This window comes from Mesocricetus auratus, unplaced genomic scaffold (assembly GCF_017639785.1).
Source record: "Mesocricetus auratus isolate SY011 unplaced genomic scaffold, BCM_Maur_2.0 Super-Scaffold_100018, whole genome shotgun sequence".
Lineage (NCBI taxonomy): Eukaryota > Metazoa > Chordata > Mammalia > Rodentia > Cricetidae > Mesocricetus > Mesocricetus auratus.
In genome coordinates, this window is record NW_024429199.1 from 33734633 (window position 1) to 33751028 (window position 16396).

General features: G+C 40.0%; 1 protein-coding gene across 1 annotated transcript in view; it reads right to left on the reverse strand.

Moving 5' to 3' along the window:
• Positions 1-10496: 10496 nt before the first annotated feature.
• The window catches only part of Fbxo30 (F-box protein 30), a 36438-nt gene continuing 30538 nt past the window's right edge, over positions 10497-16396 (reverse strand). Inside the window, exon 3 of the mRNA XM_040758147.1 lies at positions 10497-10766. Within this exon, the coding sequence (XP_040614081.1) occupies positions 10716-10766 (51 nt within the window). The 3' untranslated portion in view covers positions 10497-10715. The remainder of the gene's footprint in view (positions 10767-16396) is intronic.

Here is a 16396-nt window from a genome sequence, read left to right on the forward strand (position 1 = left end):
TAGCAAAGTCAATCTGACAGTTCCTCCAAAAGTTAAACATGCAGCTGCTATACAACCCATCACTCCTTCTCCTCTGTAAGAAAACATGTCACGCAAGCTTTTGTGTGAGTTCTTATGGAAACATCACTCCAAAAAATCCTAACCAGAGACAACCCAAATGCTGATCAACTAATAAGTGGATCAACAACTGTTATATCATGGGATGGGATGGAATAAAAGCAATGAACTATTGATACTTGTCACAACACAAACAAACCTGAACACATGATGCTAAGTAATAAGACACAAAGCACCATGGCTAGTATGATTCCATGATTTTGAAATGAGCACACCAAGCAGATCTGCAGGGGTATGAAGCAAGTTACATGTTGCCAAGGATTGTATGTAAGAGGAGAGAAAATTGGGGAAAACTACTAAAGAATTTATGGTTCATTGGGGAGATGACAAAAAAGTGTTTTAACAGTAATTTTAGTGATACATACACATCACTGTGAAGATTCTAAAAAGCCACTAAGTTGTACATGTTAAATTGGTAACTTGGAGGATAGAGAGATACAGGGATATCCCAGTGGTTAGAAAGCACTGGCTGCTTTTTCAGAGGACTGGCTTTAATTCCCAGCGCCCACATGGAGACTCACGATTGTCTGTAATTCCAGTCCCAGGGGATCTGATGTCTACTTCTGGCCTCCACTGGTACTTCATGTACATGGTACATAGACATACATGCAGGCAAAACACCCATACATATAAAATAGATAATAATAAAATTACTTGAAGATAGATGGCTTATATGTTATATTAATTATACTAAATCATCTTTATAAATTATTTAAGTTTTGAATCCCTAGTGTTTTGAGATAGAGTCTGGTATGTAGCCCAAGCTAGCCTCAAACTCACATTGGTCCTCCTGACTCGGTATCTCACTAGTTGCCTAGTCCACCAACTTCCAATGGAGAGTGCCTGTAAACCTAATTACTCAGAATTTAGAGAAGCAGATATGCTCTCTCTACCCTACAACAGGGTACTGATTTGTATTTTGTAGTAGTAGGTGACAACATTTTTTTAATTTATTCAAACTCTTCCTCCAAAGACATATATATTTGTAAAGCAACCCATTACAAATACTTTTGATAAATTTGTCATTGTGTTAGGTTACGTGAAGCATACAAATATATCCAGGATGTGCTCCTTGCCCTCCCAGAGCTCAGCATAGTAGTTGCAGAATATAAAACACAGTCTTTACATTGTAATGACACTAAATTGCTTGTGATGGAGAAATGCCTAACCTAACCCTTAGGACCTGGGCAGCTCTGAGATGTCATCACAGGCAACTTGCAACTAAGACCTGGAGCATCAGAAAAAAAAAGGAAATACGTTCTCCCTGCAGGAAGAAGGAAGCTGATTTCTAAAGCAGGGACCAACATCAACAGAATCAGAGACCATACATCTTAAACACGTAATTTTAGAGTAATGAATTCAGAATCTCATAAATAGTATGTTAAGAAAATTATATAGCAAACATATTTTGCCTTTCTCAATCACTTTTTAGACTAGTTATTACTTCAGCTTATATGTTTGCTGTTCAACATTTATAATATAGACAATAGATGGGAACATAAGCATGGTAGTTCTATAAGCAAGAAAACAGATAAAAATAATATTTTGGATATTTAATGTTAACACGAGAACATGAGTCTTGTTAAAATCAAGAGATAAGCCATTCCATATATCCTGTCTCATTTCTCCTGGTGGCAGAAATTTGCATAGTGTTAGCTACTATAATCTATTCACTCATCACTGTCAGGAATGAGTACGTGTGTTCATGCACTCACAAGCTTACCTGGCAAATATTATCAGTCATGGAAAGACTAATCCACAATTAATAGTCTCCTTAAGTTACCAAACTTGTTAGGTGTTAAGTACATGAAATTGCTTTTCACAAATAAATATCTTTGTAATGCAAACATATTTTCATTTTAGAAAATATGATTTACGTCCACTGTGAGGATATGACTGATTGTCTTCAAAATCTTTAACTTTCTGTTACATGTCCAGCTCTGGCACCGTCACTTCAGGGCCACTAAAAGCACCTGAATAAAACAGCTCAAAGTTTAATTAAATTTACATGCTCCATGTGGGGTGGCAACTGGTTCTATGATTGTGACTAGAAATTTTTTTACACAATAAATAAGAATACAATTTCATTTCAACATATCAATGCTTTTCGTAGTCAATTTAATGTATTTAGTTGTATGGCTAGACAGTTAACGACAGAACTGTTACACTTAGAACCACAGGTTACAAGAGGCATACTGCTACATTCCAGCTGCATTGTCTGATGTTAGAAAATAGACTCCTATGGAAGTTTATTATTTGCTTTCATCTGTAAACTAAGATTCCTGAAATTGAATGACTAACAAAGATGCAGTCCCCTTAACATGAAGATTTGTCTCCTTCACTGAAGTACTACAGGGCAATGCCAAGAGTTCATTAAACAGCTAGTGTAGTAGCACGGGCTGTCTGTGACTGAGAAGAGTCATTACCTCAGGAAAATGAAGTCTGTTGAGGATGTATCTCAGCTGGAAGAGCGCTTACCCAACATTCATGAAGCTTTGGATTCTGTCCCCAGCACCATGGAAACTGAGTATGGTGGTGAATTCCTGTAACCCTTGTTCTACAGGAAATTCAGGGCTATCCATGGCAACACATACTAAGTTCAAGACACACCTGAGTTACACAAAAGCCTGTTTCAAAAGTAGGAAGGGGAGAGGGAGAGAAAAAGAAAGGGATGGAGGGGAAAGAAGGAAGAAAGGGAGGGAGGGTGGGAGGCAGGGAGGGAGGGAGGGAGGGAGGGAGGGAGGGAGGGAGGGAGGGAGGACTGGCATTTTGTTTCCATGGACAATATAGCCATAGAGTGCTTTGTTTGGAATATTTTCTACTACTCTTTGAAGCAACAGTTCCATATTTAAACAGCAGTTTAAAGCCCCACTCTTTATGAAAGGACATTCTAAGAAGCAGCATTTGTGCTGGGATACTATTAGTTTTGAGACTGCAGTCTCTCCAATCTACATCCATCTACAACAGAAAGAGCAGCTCTGGCAGGTTCAGCTGAAGCACAAACGGTATGCTCAGCAGCGAGTCTCCTCGTTTAGTCCTAGTAGTCGGTGGGTATTGATCTGTTCGTTTATATGGTAGCGTCCTACATGCCATACCTGCATCACCCACACCCGTTTAGCTCATTCTGAGGCCCAGTGTAGACAGAAGAGAAACAACTGGGTTTCCTCAGTTAATTAGAGCTCCATGCAAAACAGAGACAGACAGCAACACAGCCAGACCTTCCAAACAGCCAAGAGTGGTTCTGGTGTCCCAGCAACTCTAACAACTGAATGCTGAAAAGCTGGCAACCTCAGATCTCTTCTCTGGTGTTCTGCCACTGGGCATGACTCGGCTATTCTCCCCTGCCTTCCATTGCTCTTCCTATGCCCAACTTTCTCTTGAATGTCATCAATGAGTGTCATGGGAAATATGTATCTCATTGGTTTCTCTGCTTTAATCCAGTGTAATTATCCTTGACAGAGCCCTTAGGCCACACTTCCTAATAGGCCAAGGCCCAGTTCCTCAAAGAACACTAACTACTACACAGATGACCATCTGGGGCTATAGAGGGAGTGCAGGCTAATGCAATGTAACTTTATGTACTATTTCTTTCTTTCAGTTTTTTTTTATTTATTACATATACACTGTTCGGCCTACATGCCAGAAGAGGGCACCAGATTGAATTGTAGATGGTTGTGAGCCACCATGTGGTTGCTGGGAATTGAACTCAGGACCCCTGGAAGAGCAGTCAGTGCTCTTAACCTCTGAGCCATCTCTCCAGCCCCTATGTACTATTTCTATATACAGTTTCTACCCAAATTGAGCAGGCATTTTCATTAGGACACACAGAGTGAAATTGAGACTTACTTCATAATCAATTGATCTCTACCTTTCAGAAGTACAATACCATGACAGACAAAGGCAAAATGAGTCCTCCAGCTTAATGATGACAAAACTTGACAAAAATGAAATTCATGCCAGGCAGTGGTGGCGCATGCCTTTAATCCCAGCACCCGGTAGGCAGAGGCAGGCAGATCTCTGTGAGTTCGAGACCAGCCTGGTCTACAAGAGCTAGATCTAGGACAGCCTCCAAAGCCACAGAGAAACCCTGTCTCAAACCACCCCACAAAAATGAAATTCATGATCCTAAATTGGCCCCTGAACCTGGAAAAAGATGCACTAAAGGACATTACTGAACCCACTAGTAAAAGTGCAAAAGATCTCTATAAATTATTATATTTATGTTCAGTTTCTTTTTTTTTTTTTTTTTTTTTTTTTGGTTTTTCGAGACAGGGTTTCTCTGTGGCTTTGGAGGCTGTCCTGGAACTAGCTCCTGTAGACCAGGCTGGTCTCAAACTCACAAAGATCCGCCTGTCTCTGCCTCCCAAGTGCTGGGATTAAAGGCGTGCGCCACCAACGCCCGGCTTATGTTAAGTTTCTTAATTTTAATGATTGTATAATATTCATTTATGAGAAAGAACATAGCCTTTTATTATCAGTGAAAAATTTAGAATGGAATGGTCTCTTCTCAGGTCACTTTACAATCATAGACATAAACATAACATGTACATATAATATTAATATAATATTTAACATGTATATGACATTTACAGATCACATGTTTTATAAGCTATCATAATCATATATTTATGTTTATGTAGTACCTATTATGTACATAAGTCTAGGCATATACACATTCAATATAATTAACACATAAAAACATGAGAGAATTAAGAAGGAAGGTGAGGGTTATAGATCCAATATGCATTGTTCATGGTTGGTAGAAACCATGAATGTGCTGTCAGAAACAAAAATTAATATGTTTGTATCTCTCCATAGTATTAAGATTTTTTTGGACTAATAATAAATTCACAATCTAAGAGTTTCATTGACTACAATTACCAGTAATCCTATTTTTCTTGATAGTGTGGCCACTAGCGATCTTAATCATTAAAATTAACTCATACATTACACTTCACACAGTATTGTGGTGGGAGAAGAAAGAGAGACAGACAGACAGATGGGGGGTGCGTGGGCTAAGGTTAAACAGGTTTCATGTTGTGTTGGTTGAGTAAGAATGACCCCCAGAGGCTAATATAGTTGAATGTTTGGTTTCCAGTTGTAGAACTGTTGAGAAGGTGTGGCCATTTTGGAGGTGTGTTAACAGGGTGGGGGCTTTGAGGTTTCTAAAGCTCATACTACTGCCCGCTCTGCCTCCAACTTCCAGATCAGATGTGAACTCTCTGATACTGCTCCAGGAACTTAACTTCCTACCTGCCACCACACTCCCTACCTTCATGGTTGTGGACTCACCCTCTGAAACTGTAAACACGCCCTCAAATTAAATTCTTTCTTTTATAAGTTGCCTTGGTCATGGCAATAGAAAAATAGAAACATCACTGAAGACAGAAGCAGAGATCTAATAAAGTTGTAAAAGGATTGCACTGGGGAGAAGTCTCGGTGCAGGTTCTGCAAGCTTACGGACTGAATTTAGACCCTTAAACAATTTAGACCCTTGCCGGGCGTTGGTGGCACACACCTTGCCTTTAATCCCAGCACTCGGAAGGCAGAAGCAGGTGGATCTCTGTGAGTTCCAGGCCAGCCTGATCTACAGAGAGAGTTCCAGGACAGCCTCCAAAACAATACAGAGAAACCCTGTCTCAAAAAATCAAAAAAAAAGTTAGACCCTTAAAACAAAAAGCATGTGCACTTGTCTGAGAGCACACAAACACACACATGCAAGCTCACACACATGATGCAAGCACACACACACACTCATGCAAGTGCACACGTGCGCGTGCACACACACATACACACACACATACATACACACGCATGCATGCACACAAATAAACAAATAAAGCAAAGAAATGGACAGTGGTTGATGACAGTAATTCGCCCAATGCCTAGCTGCCAACATGCGGAAATGTGGATGGAGGAGACAGGGCATAGGAATGATCTAGATGAACAGTCAGACTGAAAGGCAGACTGAAAAGACAGATGAACAGAAACTCTCGAGTGGGTGGCATCAATCAGTGAGGCTGTGCAGAGCTGAAGCCCCAGGTGCAGTCCAGAGCTTTCTAACTGTCCATCCCTTGCACATGTGCCCAATGGGGAAATGGCAGGTGAGTGCAGCCACTAACCCCCCACTCTTGGGAGTGACTCCTTTTTTCCTATATGACCCACATAAGAGGTTTCATCCTTGCTCTGGTATGTTTGCCTGGCTTTTCTGATAAAGTTTTAATGCACCCATATGCATGTGCCCATCCGTTCCCCATCTACTTCAATAAGTAGACAAGGACGTTATCAGAAGGTCCATGACAGGTAGGCACATGCAGAAAGCCACTGTGTTGCATTATATGCAGTAACTGGGAACAGGACAGTCACTTCGAAAGGACACTGAAGCAGAGGGGAGAGCAGGAGCTTATAGCTGTGGGCTGCTTATTCCACGCAGTGGGTCTGGCTGGTCACAGCTTGTGTCAAAGGTTTTTTTTTACTTTGTTTTGCTTTTGGGATCTGCTTCCACCTTTTCTCTAAGTTTAAAATTGTTTGAAAATTAAGAGAGAGAAAAAAATCATACTGAGCCCTATACAAGCCAATCCCAAAGGTGGAGGGTCCCGATTGAAGTATGCCTCGGTTATGTATAATTGAGCTGAAAAAGGAGAGAAAGAGAGAGAATTTGGCAGGACAATTACATCAATAAGCCTTGTCAAATTTTCAAAGCTGGCCTTGGTGGAAAGCAATTGTATACCCAGCTACTCAGGAGACTGAGGCAGGGGGATCACTGACTCAAGGCCATTTCTAACATATAGAGTGAGTTCAAAACTAGCCTGAGCCACTTAACTTGGCCTGTCTCAAAATAAATACATTTTTCAAGGCCAAAGTTAAATCTCAGTGGTAGAGCACTCACCTAGCTTATGCAGAATCATGGATCCAATCCCTAATACCACATTAAAATAATTATTTTTCAAATTTCATGGATGATATTTATATATGTGAAAATTTTAGCAAATAAGCAGAATAAAAAACACAAAGAAGCTCATCCCAAGGCTTCATAACAGTGCAAAATATGGAACATTCACAGAACACTATCTGTAGGCACGTGTTTGATAACACTAATTAATTACACTGGTTTCCTAAGGATTCCATAACTAATACAAACTAAAAACACACTCTCTCACAGTTCCAGAGGCCAGAAGTCAGTATTCCAGGCAGAGCCACGATCCCAGGAAAGCTCCAGGGACAGTCCTCCCTTGGTGCTTCCTAACTTTGGGTGGGGCCAGCAATCTTCCACGGTCCTTGCCTTTCAGGTTGAGTCATTCTTGTCTGCCCCCATCGCCACATGACATTCTCACTTGTGCATTTTTGTCTTTTTTATCTCAAAATCTCCTTTTCCTTTCTCATAAAAGTGCTAGTCACTGATGTGGGGTTGACTCTAATCCAGCATGACTGCATCTTTACTTGATTGCAACTTCCAAAACTCCCAAACTACAGAATTCCAAATAAGGTCACATTTACCAACACCATGGATTGGAATCTGAACATATCTTTTTAGGGACACAGTTCAACTCACTACAGGATGTGGAAGCAGTAATTATTCTAAAAGGGGAAGTTCTGCCTCATTTGGGTATAGAGTACACTACTAACAAACTAGGTTCTAGATCTAATTGTGAGTTCCAAATGCTGAATTAGGAGTTAAGCAATTATTCTATGCCCAACCAAAGTCCTGATATAGGAGTGGGACCCTGAGACCTAGGGCAAGAACAACCCAATTTCAGGGCATACATACTTTAAATTTTTACTTTAATTTTCTCTTTGTGTATGAGTGTTTGTTCTGCATGCATGTCTTTGTGCCACCTGAGGGTGTGTTGCTCACAAAGGCCAGAAGAGGATGCTAGAATTCCTGGGATGGGAGTTATAGACAGTCATGATCTGACCATGTGGGTGCTTGGAATCCAACCCAGGTCCTCTGGAAGAGCAGCCAGAGGAGGAATTATTATCATTATTCCTATTTAATAACTCTTAGCCATTGAGCTATCTCTGCAGCTCCTGGACCTAAAGATTGTGAAGCAGATTATCTGGATGCCCTGAGCTACATAAGTGCTTGACTCCTCCAGTTGCAATACAGATGCCTTTCCCTGCTTAAGGATCAAAGATAGTTAGCCAGAATGGGGAGCACAGGACTTGCTTTCAGACTTGTATGTTACTAATCTGTTCTAACTGTAATGCTGTCAATAGAGGCAGGTGGATTTCTGTGAGTTCAAGGCAAGCCTGGTCTGCAAAGTGAGTTCTAAGATAATTGAGGCTACATAGAGAGACCCTGCCCAAAAACAACAAAAATGTCAACAACAAAATCATAATTTCAAGACCAGAGAAGAGGACAATCATCTCTCATAATGGAAAAACACTGCTTTCTCACCCAATACCAAACCTAAGTCAGTTCTCATAACTACTCCCCATCAATGGAGGGGAAGCCAGGGGTCCTTCAGGAAGAACTGTGCAATGTACTTAACTAGTAGTTTTTTCTTGATTTTTTTCATCAAAGGGGAGGGAGTGATTATTTACTCCAATAATTCTATACAGATGGAAAGGAACATATCCATTTATATCTTACAGACAATGCCCCTATTTTTCATGATTTATACAGTCATTGCTATGATTATACCCAATTAGGGCCTATCTGGAGAACTATTCTCCAAGAGGAAACAAATTACTTAATGTGTCATAGGACCTAGCTAATATAAACAGACAGGAACTGTCAGGACACATAGGAAACAGGATCTAGACTGTAAGATGGATAAAGATATGTTTTTTAACTTTAGGGTCTTTTCCTGACACTTGGTAAACAATGTCTTAGCAAGGACTGCCAAAGCCAGTCTCTAATACATTACTGGAATGCTTCCTTAAAATATAGGGGTGAGGAGAGATGATAAAGCAAGATGTGGAAATTGTTTTATGGAGGATTATGAAGGAAGTATGACTACTTCAAAGTATGGAGGAAAAAAAACACTTACGGGGTGAGCACAAGAGAATGTACTCAGAACCAGAGGAGCCACCAGCCAAACACTGGAGGAGGTAAGGTGTCACTTGCTAGATCAGCAATGGATGGATGCTCCACTGAAAACCACTGCCAGGCTGCCATTGACAGATCTTCTTTCGGATCAGGCCTCAGAAAAGACCACATGGAACTGAGCTCCATGTTATCAAATAGGAATGGTAAGATTTTTGAGGAAGGAAACACCTCTGCCTGGTGTCACATTGTTTATTGAAGGCCACTCAGCAAAGAAATTTTCAATGTCACAGCAATCATCTGTACAGTTATTTTCAAAGCTTCACACTAAAAGGGCACGTATGGGCAACTTTGTGCTGCAGAAATGAGAACTCCTATGTCTTTGAAGAGCTGTTAGAGTAGGACCTGGCATGAATTATTAGGAATTCAAAATATCATGGGCAGCAGGCTAGAGAAAAGGCAGTCTATGGTCTATTGGAAGAAAATTACCACACACGGGATAGGGGTGATGTAGGTTAATTTTATTGGGGAGAAAACACTTACATGAGAAACCGATAACCCAGGGGTCAGTGCTCCAAGCATCCAAACTCAGCTGCCCTCCGAGATCCTACAGGAACCCCGAGAGCAAGTGCATCTCCTCTCCTCAGGCAGGCCTATATCCCACATGCCCAGTACGCACCTATGGCCACTCCCAAACGGGCGTGGTCAGTGCCACAGGTAACTAGTAAGATCTCTCCCTACAATGGTCAATTGACAAATAGACTCCTGGACCTTGCCTAGTTCACATTGGTCCCAATGAGTCTACAGAATCATCCGCACTTACTTCACCAGTCCTTGAGTCAAAATGGATGTGTGTGTTTAGGGGTATGGTCGATCAAGTGAGTTTTAAATTGACTCCTTGACTTGAAGAGTAAAATTATATAAAATATAGCACAAAATGGTTTTTAGGCCCTTGTAAACCCCTCTATTACATATAAGACAATTAGAAATAGTACTTCAATGGGGATGGAATGACAATGACTAGTCTCCCTTGAAAGTGTAAAAGATTTAGGGACATTGTTCTCATCAATATCCAGTTCATCACTATTGTCCTTTCTAAACCATTTACATCATGATGAATAGTGGTAGAGTGCACCATTTTTTTTTTCAGGAAATCAGAACCTCCACCTATTCTGAAGCATGGTGTAGTTCAAAGGAACCTCCATTATGTGTACATGTCTCTGAATGTTTCAACAAGCCACAGCATGTAATAGAATCATTGGAGCCAAAGAGCAAGAATGGTACATGCATACCAGATGGACAGTTTGATATAATCCCTTCAAAAGTCCAAGTTCTGAAACACGACCAGCAGATCCCTGTGGAAGTGGAGGACAATTATCACACATTTCAATTAAGATTGAAGCAAAATCGTAGGTCAGTTTATTTATATTTAGTAAAACACATACCACATCTCAAAGTATTACTTCAATTCTTCATTGGATAAACTAGAAAACTTCCAGTTGCTACTGTGCCCAGAAAGAGAAATGGTTCAGTAGCATCTCAAGTTGTGGACTCAGTAATGACATCTTCCAGAGCATGTTCCTAAACTAATCCCTTCATGCTCCAGATGTTAGCAGGAGAATGAGACGCTGTGTGAAGCCTCTGTACACTCCAAAGTGGCCTTCCAATAAAAATAAACAGAAAACAAAGTTGAAATATCTCTACTTCTTCTTCCCTAAAATAAATTTGTTCTCCATATTTTCCATGGACTCCCCAGTGATCCTCTAATGAGATTAAAATCTAGATACTGTGAGAGTTGGCTTACAAACTATTTTTTACTTTTCCTCCTTCCATCACTGTGGTATTTTCTTCCCTTACTAAATAAACTACTTGATTTAACCATATTTGACATTTTCATAGGTCAAAAATGGTTACAGACCTTTAATTTCATGATTTACTTGAACTCAAAATCTTTTTGGAAGGCCTGCTTCAAGGAACACTCATGCTAAAATTTTCATCAACTCTTTTGTATTGATGAAATTATTCTGCTTGTATCCTGTAGTAGTTCTTGTTTGGGGCTCAACATATGCTTTTGAAATTCATTTATTATAAAACATATAGCTACAACTAAACTATTTTATGTATGACATAGCCCTTTGTTGGTTGCTTTTTGTTTTTTGAGACAAGACAGCGTTTCTCTGTGGCTTTGGAGACTGTCCTGGAACTAGCTAATGCACCCTGGTGGGTTCATCTTGCACATTTACACACAACTATTTCCTAAAGTATAGTCTTTACCATAGAACTACTAAGTCATAGCATGTATTCTATTCTGTCTATTCCTTAAAGAATATTCAAATGGTTACAAAGCATCCTTCCAAGGATTACTCTTCACTATGTCCAACATCCTCCTAATCTTTAGCTTCTACATAGCATACCTCCCATGCATGAAACCTGGTACTATGCATTAGATACTACCCCACAGCAGGATGGAGGACAGAGGTGTATGGCTTTTTTTCTTTTATAGTACCTTCTTCCTGTATTTGTTCCTTAAAAAGTATAACCTCTCTAATTCTTTCTTTTCTTTAGTAAATAAACCCAATTTCTTTAGTCACTTTTTGTGAGGCCCGTCTTCAATGCTCTAATCACTCCCATTATTTCTCCTATGTGACTTAAATGTTTCAAATCTAGCATGACCATGCAAGTTATTGCCCAAAACAGGTCACTAGGGAAAGAACTGCTAAAGTAATGAATAGTGATAGCAGATACAAAGCAGACCCTTCCCAAGCAAACCAGAATGCTCTGTCATCTTATTCATAGTGCATGTTGTATGTATGCTTGCAAAGACAGCAAAGAATGCTTATGGAGGGCTGACTCACATGAGATGTTGAGAAGGGTGGTTGGCCACATAACATGTCTTTTTTTAAATCTAGATCCAGAGATTTTACTATGAATTTATTAGGCACAAGAAACAACACAACAATATTACTGAACAGGAAGGGCAAAGCATAGGCCACTTTTGACAATGAGATAATGTCAGTTAGGTTTTACTGTGTCCTTAAGGACCTGGTGACTGTATTTGATCCTAGGTTAAACAAACATTAAGTCTCAGTGGTAACTTAATATTCACAGCAAGTTGGTTTTTTTTAAGCGTCTGCTATTGCCAAGTAATTGTGGAAAATCAAGATGAAATAGGGGGAAATGCTAATTTCTTTCTCATATTTATTGACTTTAGAAAACTTCACATTTACGCAAGACTTGTTTAACAATTTGTACTTGGGAAATTGTAAGTGTGACATTTTTCTACAAGCAGAAATATGTAAAAACAAATCTATTTTAGGCACACAGAAAATTTCCAGGGTGTTTGTTTTTCTAGAGCAGTCTATCACGCACACCATCACTTAGATAAGTGAAATAACTGAATAAAAATAAAGTTTGGGAGAAAGTCTAGACTTGGAGAGACACTTGGATCTTCTCAAGTGATTGGCAATAACAGTTGAAGCGTCTATTGAAGGAGAACTACCTTGTGGCCATCACTGAACATCATCCTATATCTACAATACCAAATAAAATTTCCTTAACAAGTGTGTGAACTAGAAAATGATTGCCAATTTGACCAAGGAAAACAAAGTTCAAATGGTTACATAAATTCTTTCTCTTTTCCTAGTAATTAAGTAGCTAAGTTTAGATTGGAAACTTCAGATAAAAATCCTGAAAGGTTCTATTTTTTTAAGTATTTAGAAGCTGTAATTTCATTTACTAATATAACATATGCTATAGTTCAAAGGACATTTGGCAAAAATAGTGCCAAAATAAGGATATGACATTACAAAACATCAATGAAAATGAGTTAGAGGTCTGGGGATTCAGTTTGGTGAATAAAAGCCATTGCTTCATTTTAAAAGTAATTATTCAACAGGCGGCGGTGGCACACGCCCTTAGTCCCAGCACTTGGGAAGCAGAGACAGGTGAATCTTTGTGAGTTCCAGACCAGCCTGGTCTACAAGAGTTAGTTCCAGGACAGCCTCCAAAGCCACAGAAAAACCTTGTCTCAAAAAACCAAAAAAAGAAAAAAAAAGTAATTGTTCAAGCCAAGAAACAGAGCTTTCTGGCCAACCAGCCTAAACAAATGGGTTGAGCACTAGGTAAGACACACACACACACACACACACACACACACACACACACACACACACACACACACACACGAGAGAGAGAGAGAGAGAGAGAGAGAGAGAGAGAGACAGAGACAGAGACAGAGACAGAGACAGAGAGACAGAGAGACAGAGAGACAGAGAGAGACAGAGAGAGAGAGAGAAATTTTAATTGTTAGAATGAGAGAAGGCAAAATCTAAGAATCAAACCCTAGTGGGCACATTAAAAAGACTTCCAGGACCGAGAAGGAGCAAGCATTTGTGTGTCTGTGTGACGCACTGAACTTAGCACTAAGAATGAGAAATGGCTTTGAAAAAGAACTGAGGCACATCCTTGAGAAGTTCACCTGGAAAGTAGCCAAAATAGATGAGTAAATAGTAAAGCAAGAGAGGGGATAATGTGGAGGGAAGTTTGCCAATGAGAAGTCTTCAAAGATTCTAAGTAGGATAAGGACAGAAAAATATTTCATGGGGCAGTGAAAGCTTTTAAAATGCTTTCCTTGGTGTCTTGCAAGGGAAATCAAATTGCTCAAGGTGGCTGGTAAATGAGACTCGAGCTAATAACGAGTAAGTAGAATAAAAGTCCCATATGGAAAGGTCCTATATCGTACTTTGTATGATAATTTAAAAATAACACCTTAGGAAAAAAGAGGAGTGCAAACCACTCTTTCGAAGAGACTTGACATGAAGAAACAAGAGGCAGGATGGGATGGAATGGAGCGAGAATGGCAATGACATTTCCACTGGGTGATGAAAGAAAAGTTCATTGACACGCCGGGGGAGGGGGGGGAAGTTCATGCAGAGATAGGATTTGCATGCACAGCGAGGAATGCTACTTCACCCAGGAGCAAGTCTCCCGAACATAGGAGAGAGGAAAGGCAACGTGCTGCAAAGGGATTGCATTTGGAATTGAGGAGGGGTAACTATCTGGAGGAGAATGCAGCCTAGGGAGGTAGAGATGAATTCACTGGCTAGAAAACAGATGGCGTGTTTCAGAGGCATCTCTGCTCTCTGTCCCTTTAGAGGTGTACTTCCCTTCTGAGAGTGAAAGAGTGGAGTTGTTTTTAGAGCGAGGGATGCAGATCAGCTGGGAAACTGTACGCTTGCTTCGGGGTTTTATCTAGAAGACACTTGTTTGACACTTAGATGGCACTCAAGGAAAACACAGAGATAAAAGCCCCTGTGTAGCCTTGACACCATGAATACTCGGGGTACGCAGAATAGCTCGCAAGGAGAAAACTGCTACAAGAAATCACTCATTAGAATAGAATCAGAGCTGAGAAAATGGCAGGAAGTGACACTGTACATGCAATAATGCAGTAAGGATGTTTTCAAGTATTAGAAGAAATTAATATTTCAGCAATTTAAGACTAAATCATCTTCAAGTTCTCATTCTGGTGTCACATAATCAATTTGCTATTAGCAACACATATCCTAAGCTTGACAACAAGTCAACATTTCAAGACACTCATTGGCTTCCCAGAAATATCTGGTAGAGCAGGAGCAGAAAGAAATGAATATCAATATGAAGAGAATAATAATCAAGCATTCATTTTTCTGGAACAAACAATAATTATCACAGTGGCATCATTTACTGTTACAGACTTGTGCATTATTTAAAGTGCTTAAGAACTGTGAAGTCATAATAATTTTCCTTTTATTTTGAATTATTAATGCAGAAGGAAGCAATGTTAAATGAAGACATGTTGAGAGGTAGGTTTCTTTGCAATATACAAATGATACTAATCTAAGTGTTCTTTGAGTGTAGCACATGATGTTGAAAATTAAATGAGGAGGTAATGCTGTGAAGAGACACCAGGACCAAAGAAACATTTAAAAAGTGCATTTAATTGGGGATTTGCTTACTGTTTCCCAGAGTGAGTTCATGATCATCATGACGGGTGTATGACAGCAAAAGGCAGGCATGGTACTAGAGCAGTGGCTAAAAGCTTACTTCCTGATCCCCAAGGTGGAGACTGAGTGAGTCTGGGCCTGGTGTGTTCTTTGAAACCTCAAAGGCCTACTCCCAGTGATATGCTTTCTCCAACAAGGCCAGATCTCCTAGTCCTCCCAAACAGTTCCACCAATGAGAAGGATCAAGTATGCAAATATATGGAGGTCATTCTCATTCAAATCACCATGATCAGTAAAACCTACTGCTACCACCAAATTTAATGATAGAATAAATATTTTTCATTTAATGAAAATGTCTTGCTCATTTCTGCTTTGCATTGAACTAGGTCATTTACTTAATATAAGAAAGCAAGAAAATACAAAGAATGAAAAGATGATGTATATTGCACAGCCCAGCACTTAGATTAGCTATCTGCTGCAGGCTGCATACAGCAGCACTGTCCACCTTTGACCTTTCAACATTATTGGATTGTGTGGTCCAGCTAGTACTATAGTTTGCATGGCATCCAAGTTGTTTTAGTTTATGTTCCTGTTCTGACTTCAACAAAAATTGATAGTTTGAAACATGCAGTAAAAAAGGTGAAATAGATGCCCAATGAGGTATATGCTACCTCCAAAATCCAAAGGTGCCCAGTAAGTGCTGTGTATCTTTCTTTTTTTGTTTGTTTGTTTGTTTTGGTTTAGTTTGGTTTTCGAGACAGGGTTTCTCTGTGGCATTGGAGGCTGTCCTGGAACTAGCTCTTGTAGACCAGGCTGGTCTCAATCTCACAGAGATCCACCTGCCTCTGCCTCCCAAGTGCTGGGATTAAAGGCATGTGCTACCACCACACAGCTTTTTTTTTTTTTTTGCTTATTTTTTTCTTTTTATTATTATCATTATTTTTTACTTAGGTTAGAAACAATCTTGTTTCACATGTCAATCCCAGCTCCCTCTCCCTCCCCTCCTTCACTTCTTCCCCACCCTTCCCACCAGGTCTCCCAGTCCCCCAACCAATCTCCACTCCGATCTCCAGGGAGGGTGGATCTCCAGTGACTGTCATTTCATCCAGGGTAGGGCCTAAGCCGTCCCCTAAGAGTCCCAGCTGAGAGAGCCTCCCATATTGTGGCATGGGCACTTAACCAGCTCGTTCTTGATTTTTAGGAGGCAATATACAGCAAATTCACCCAAGATGGTGAATATGGATGTGTACCAAACCACTGGATTACAGAAACTTTACTAATGTGACAGGACCACTTAGTTTTGGGA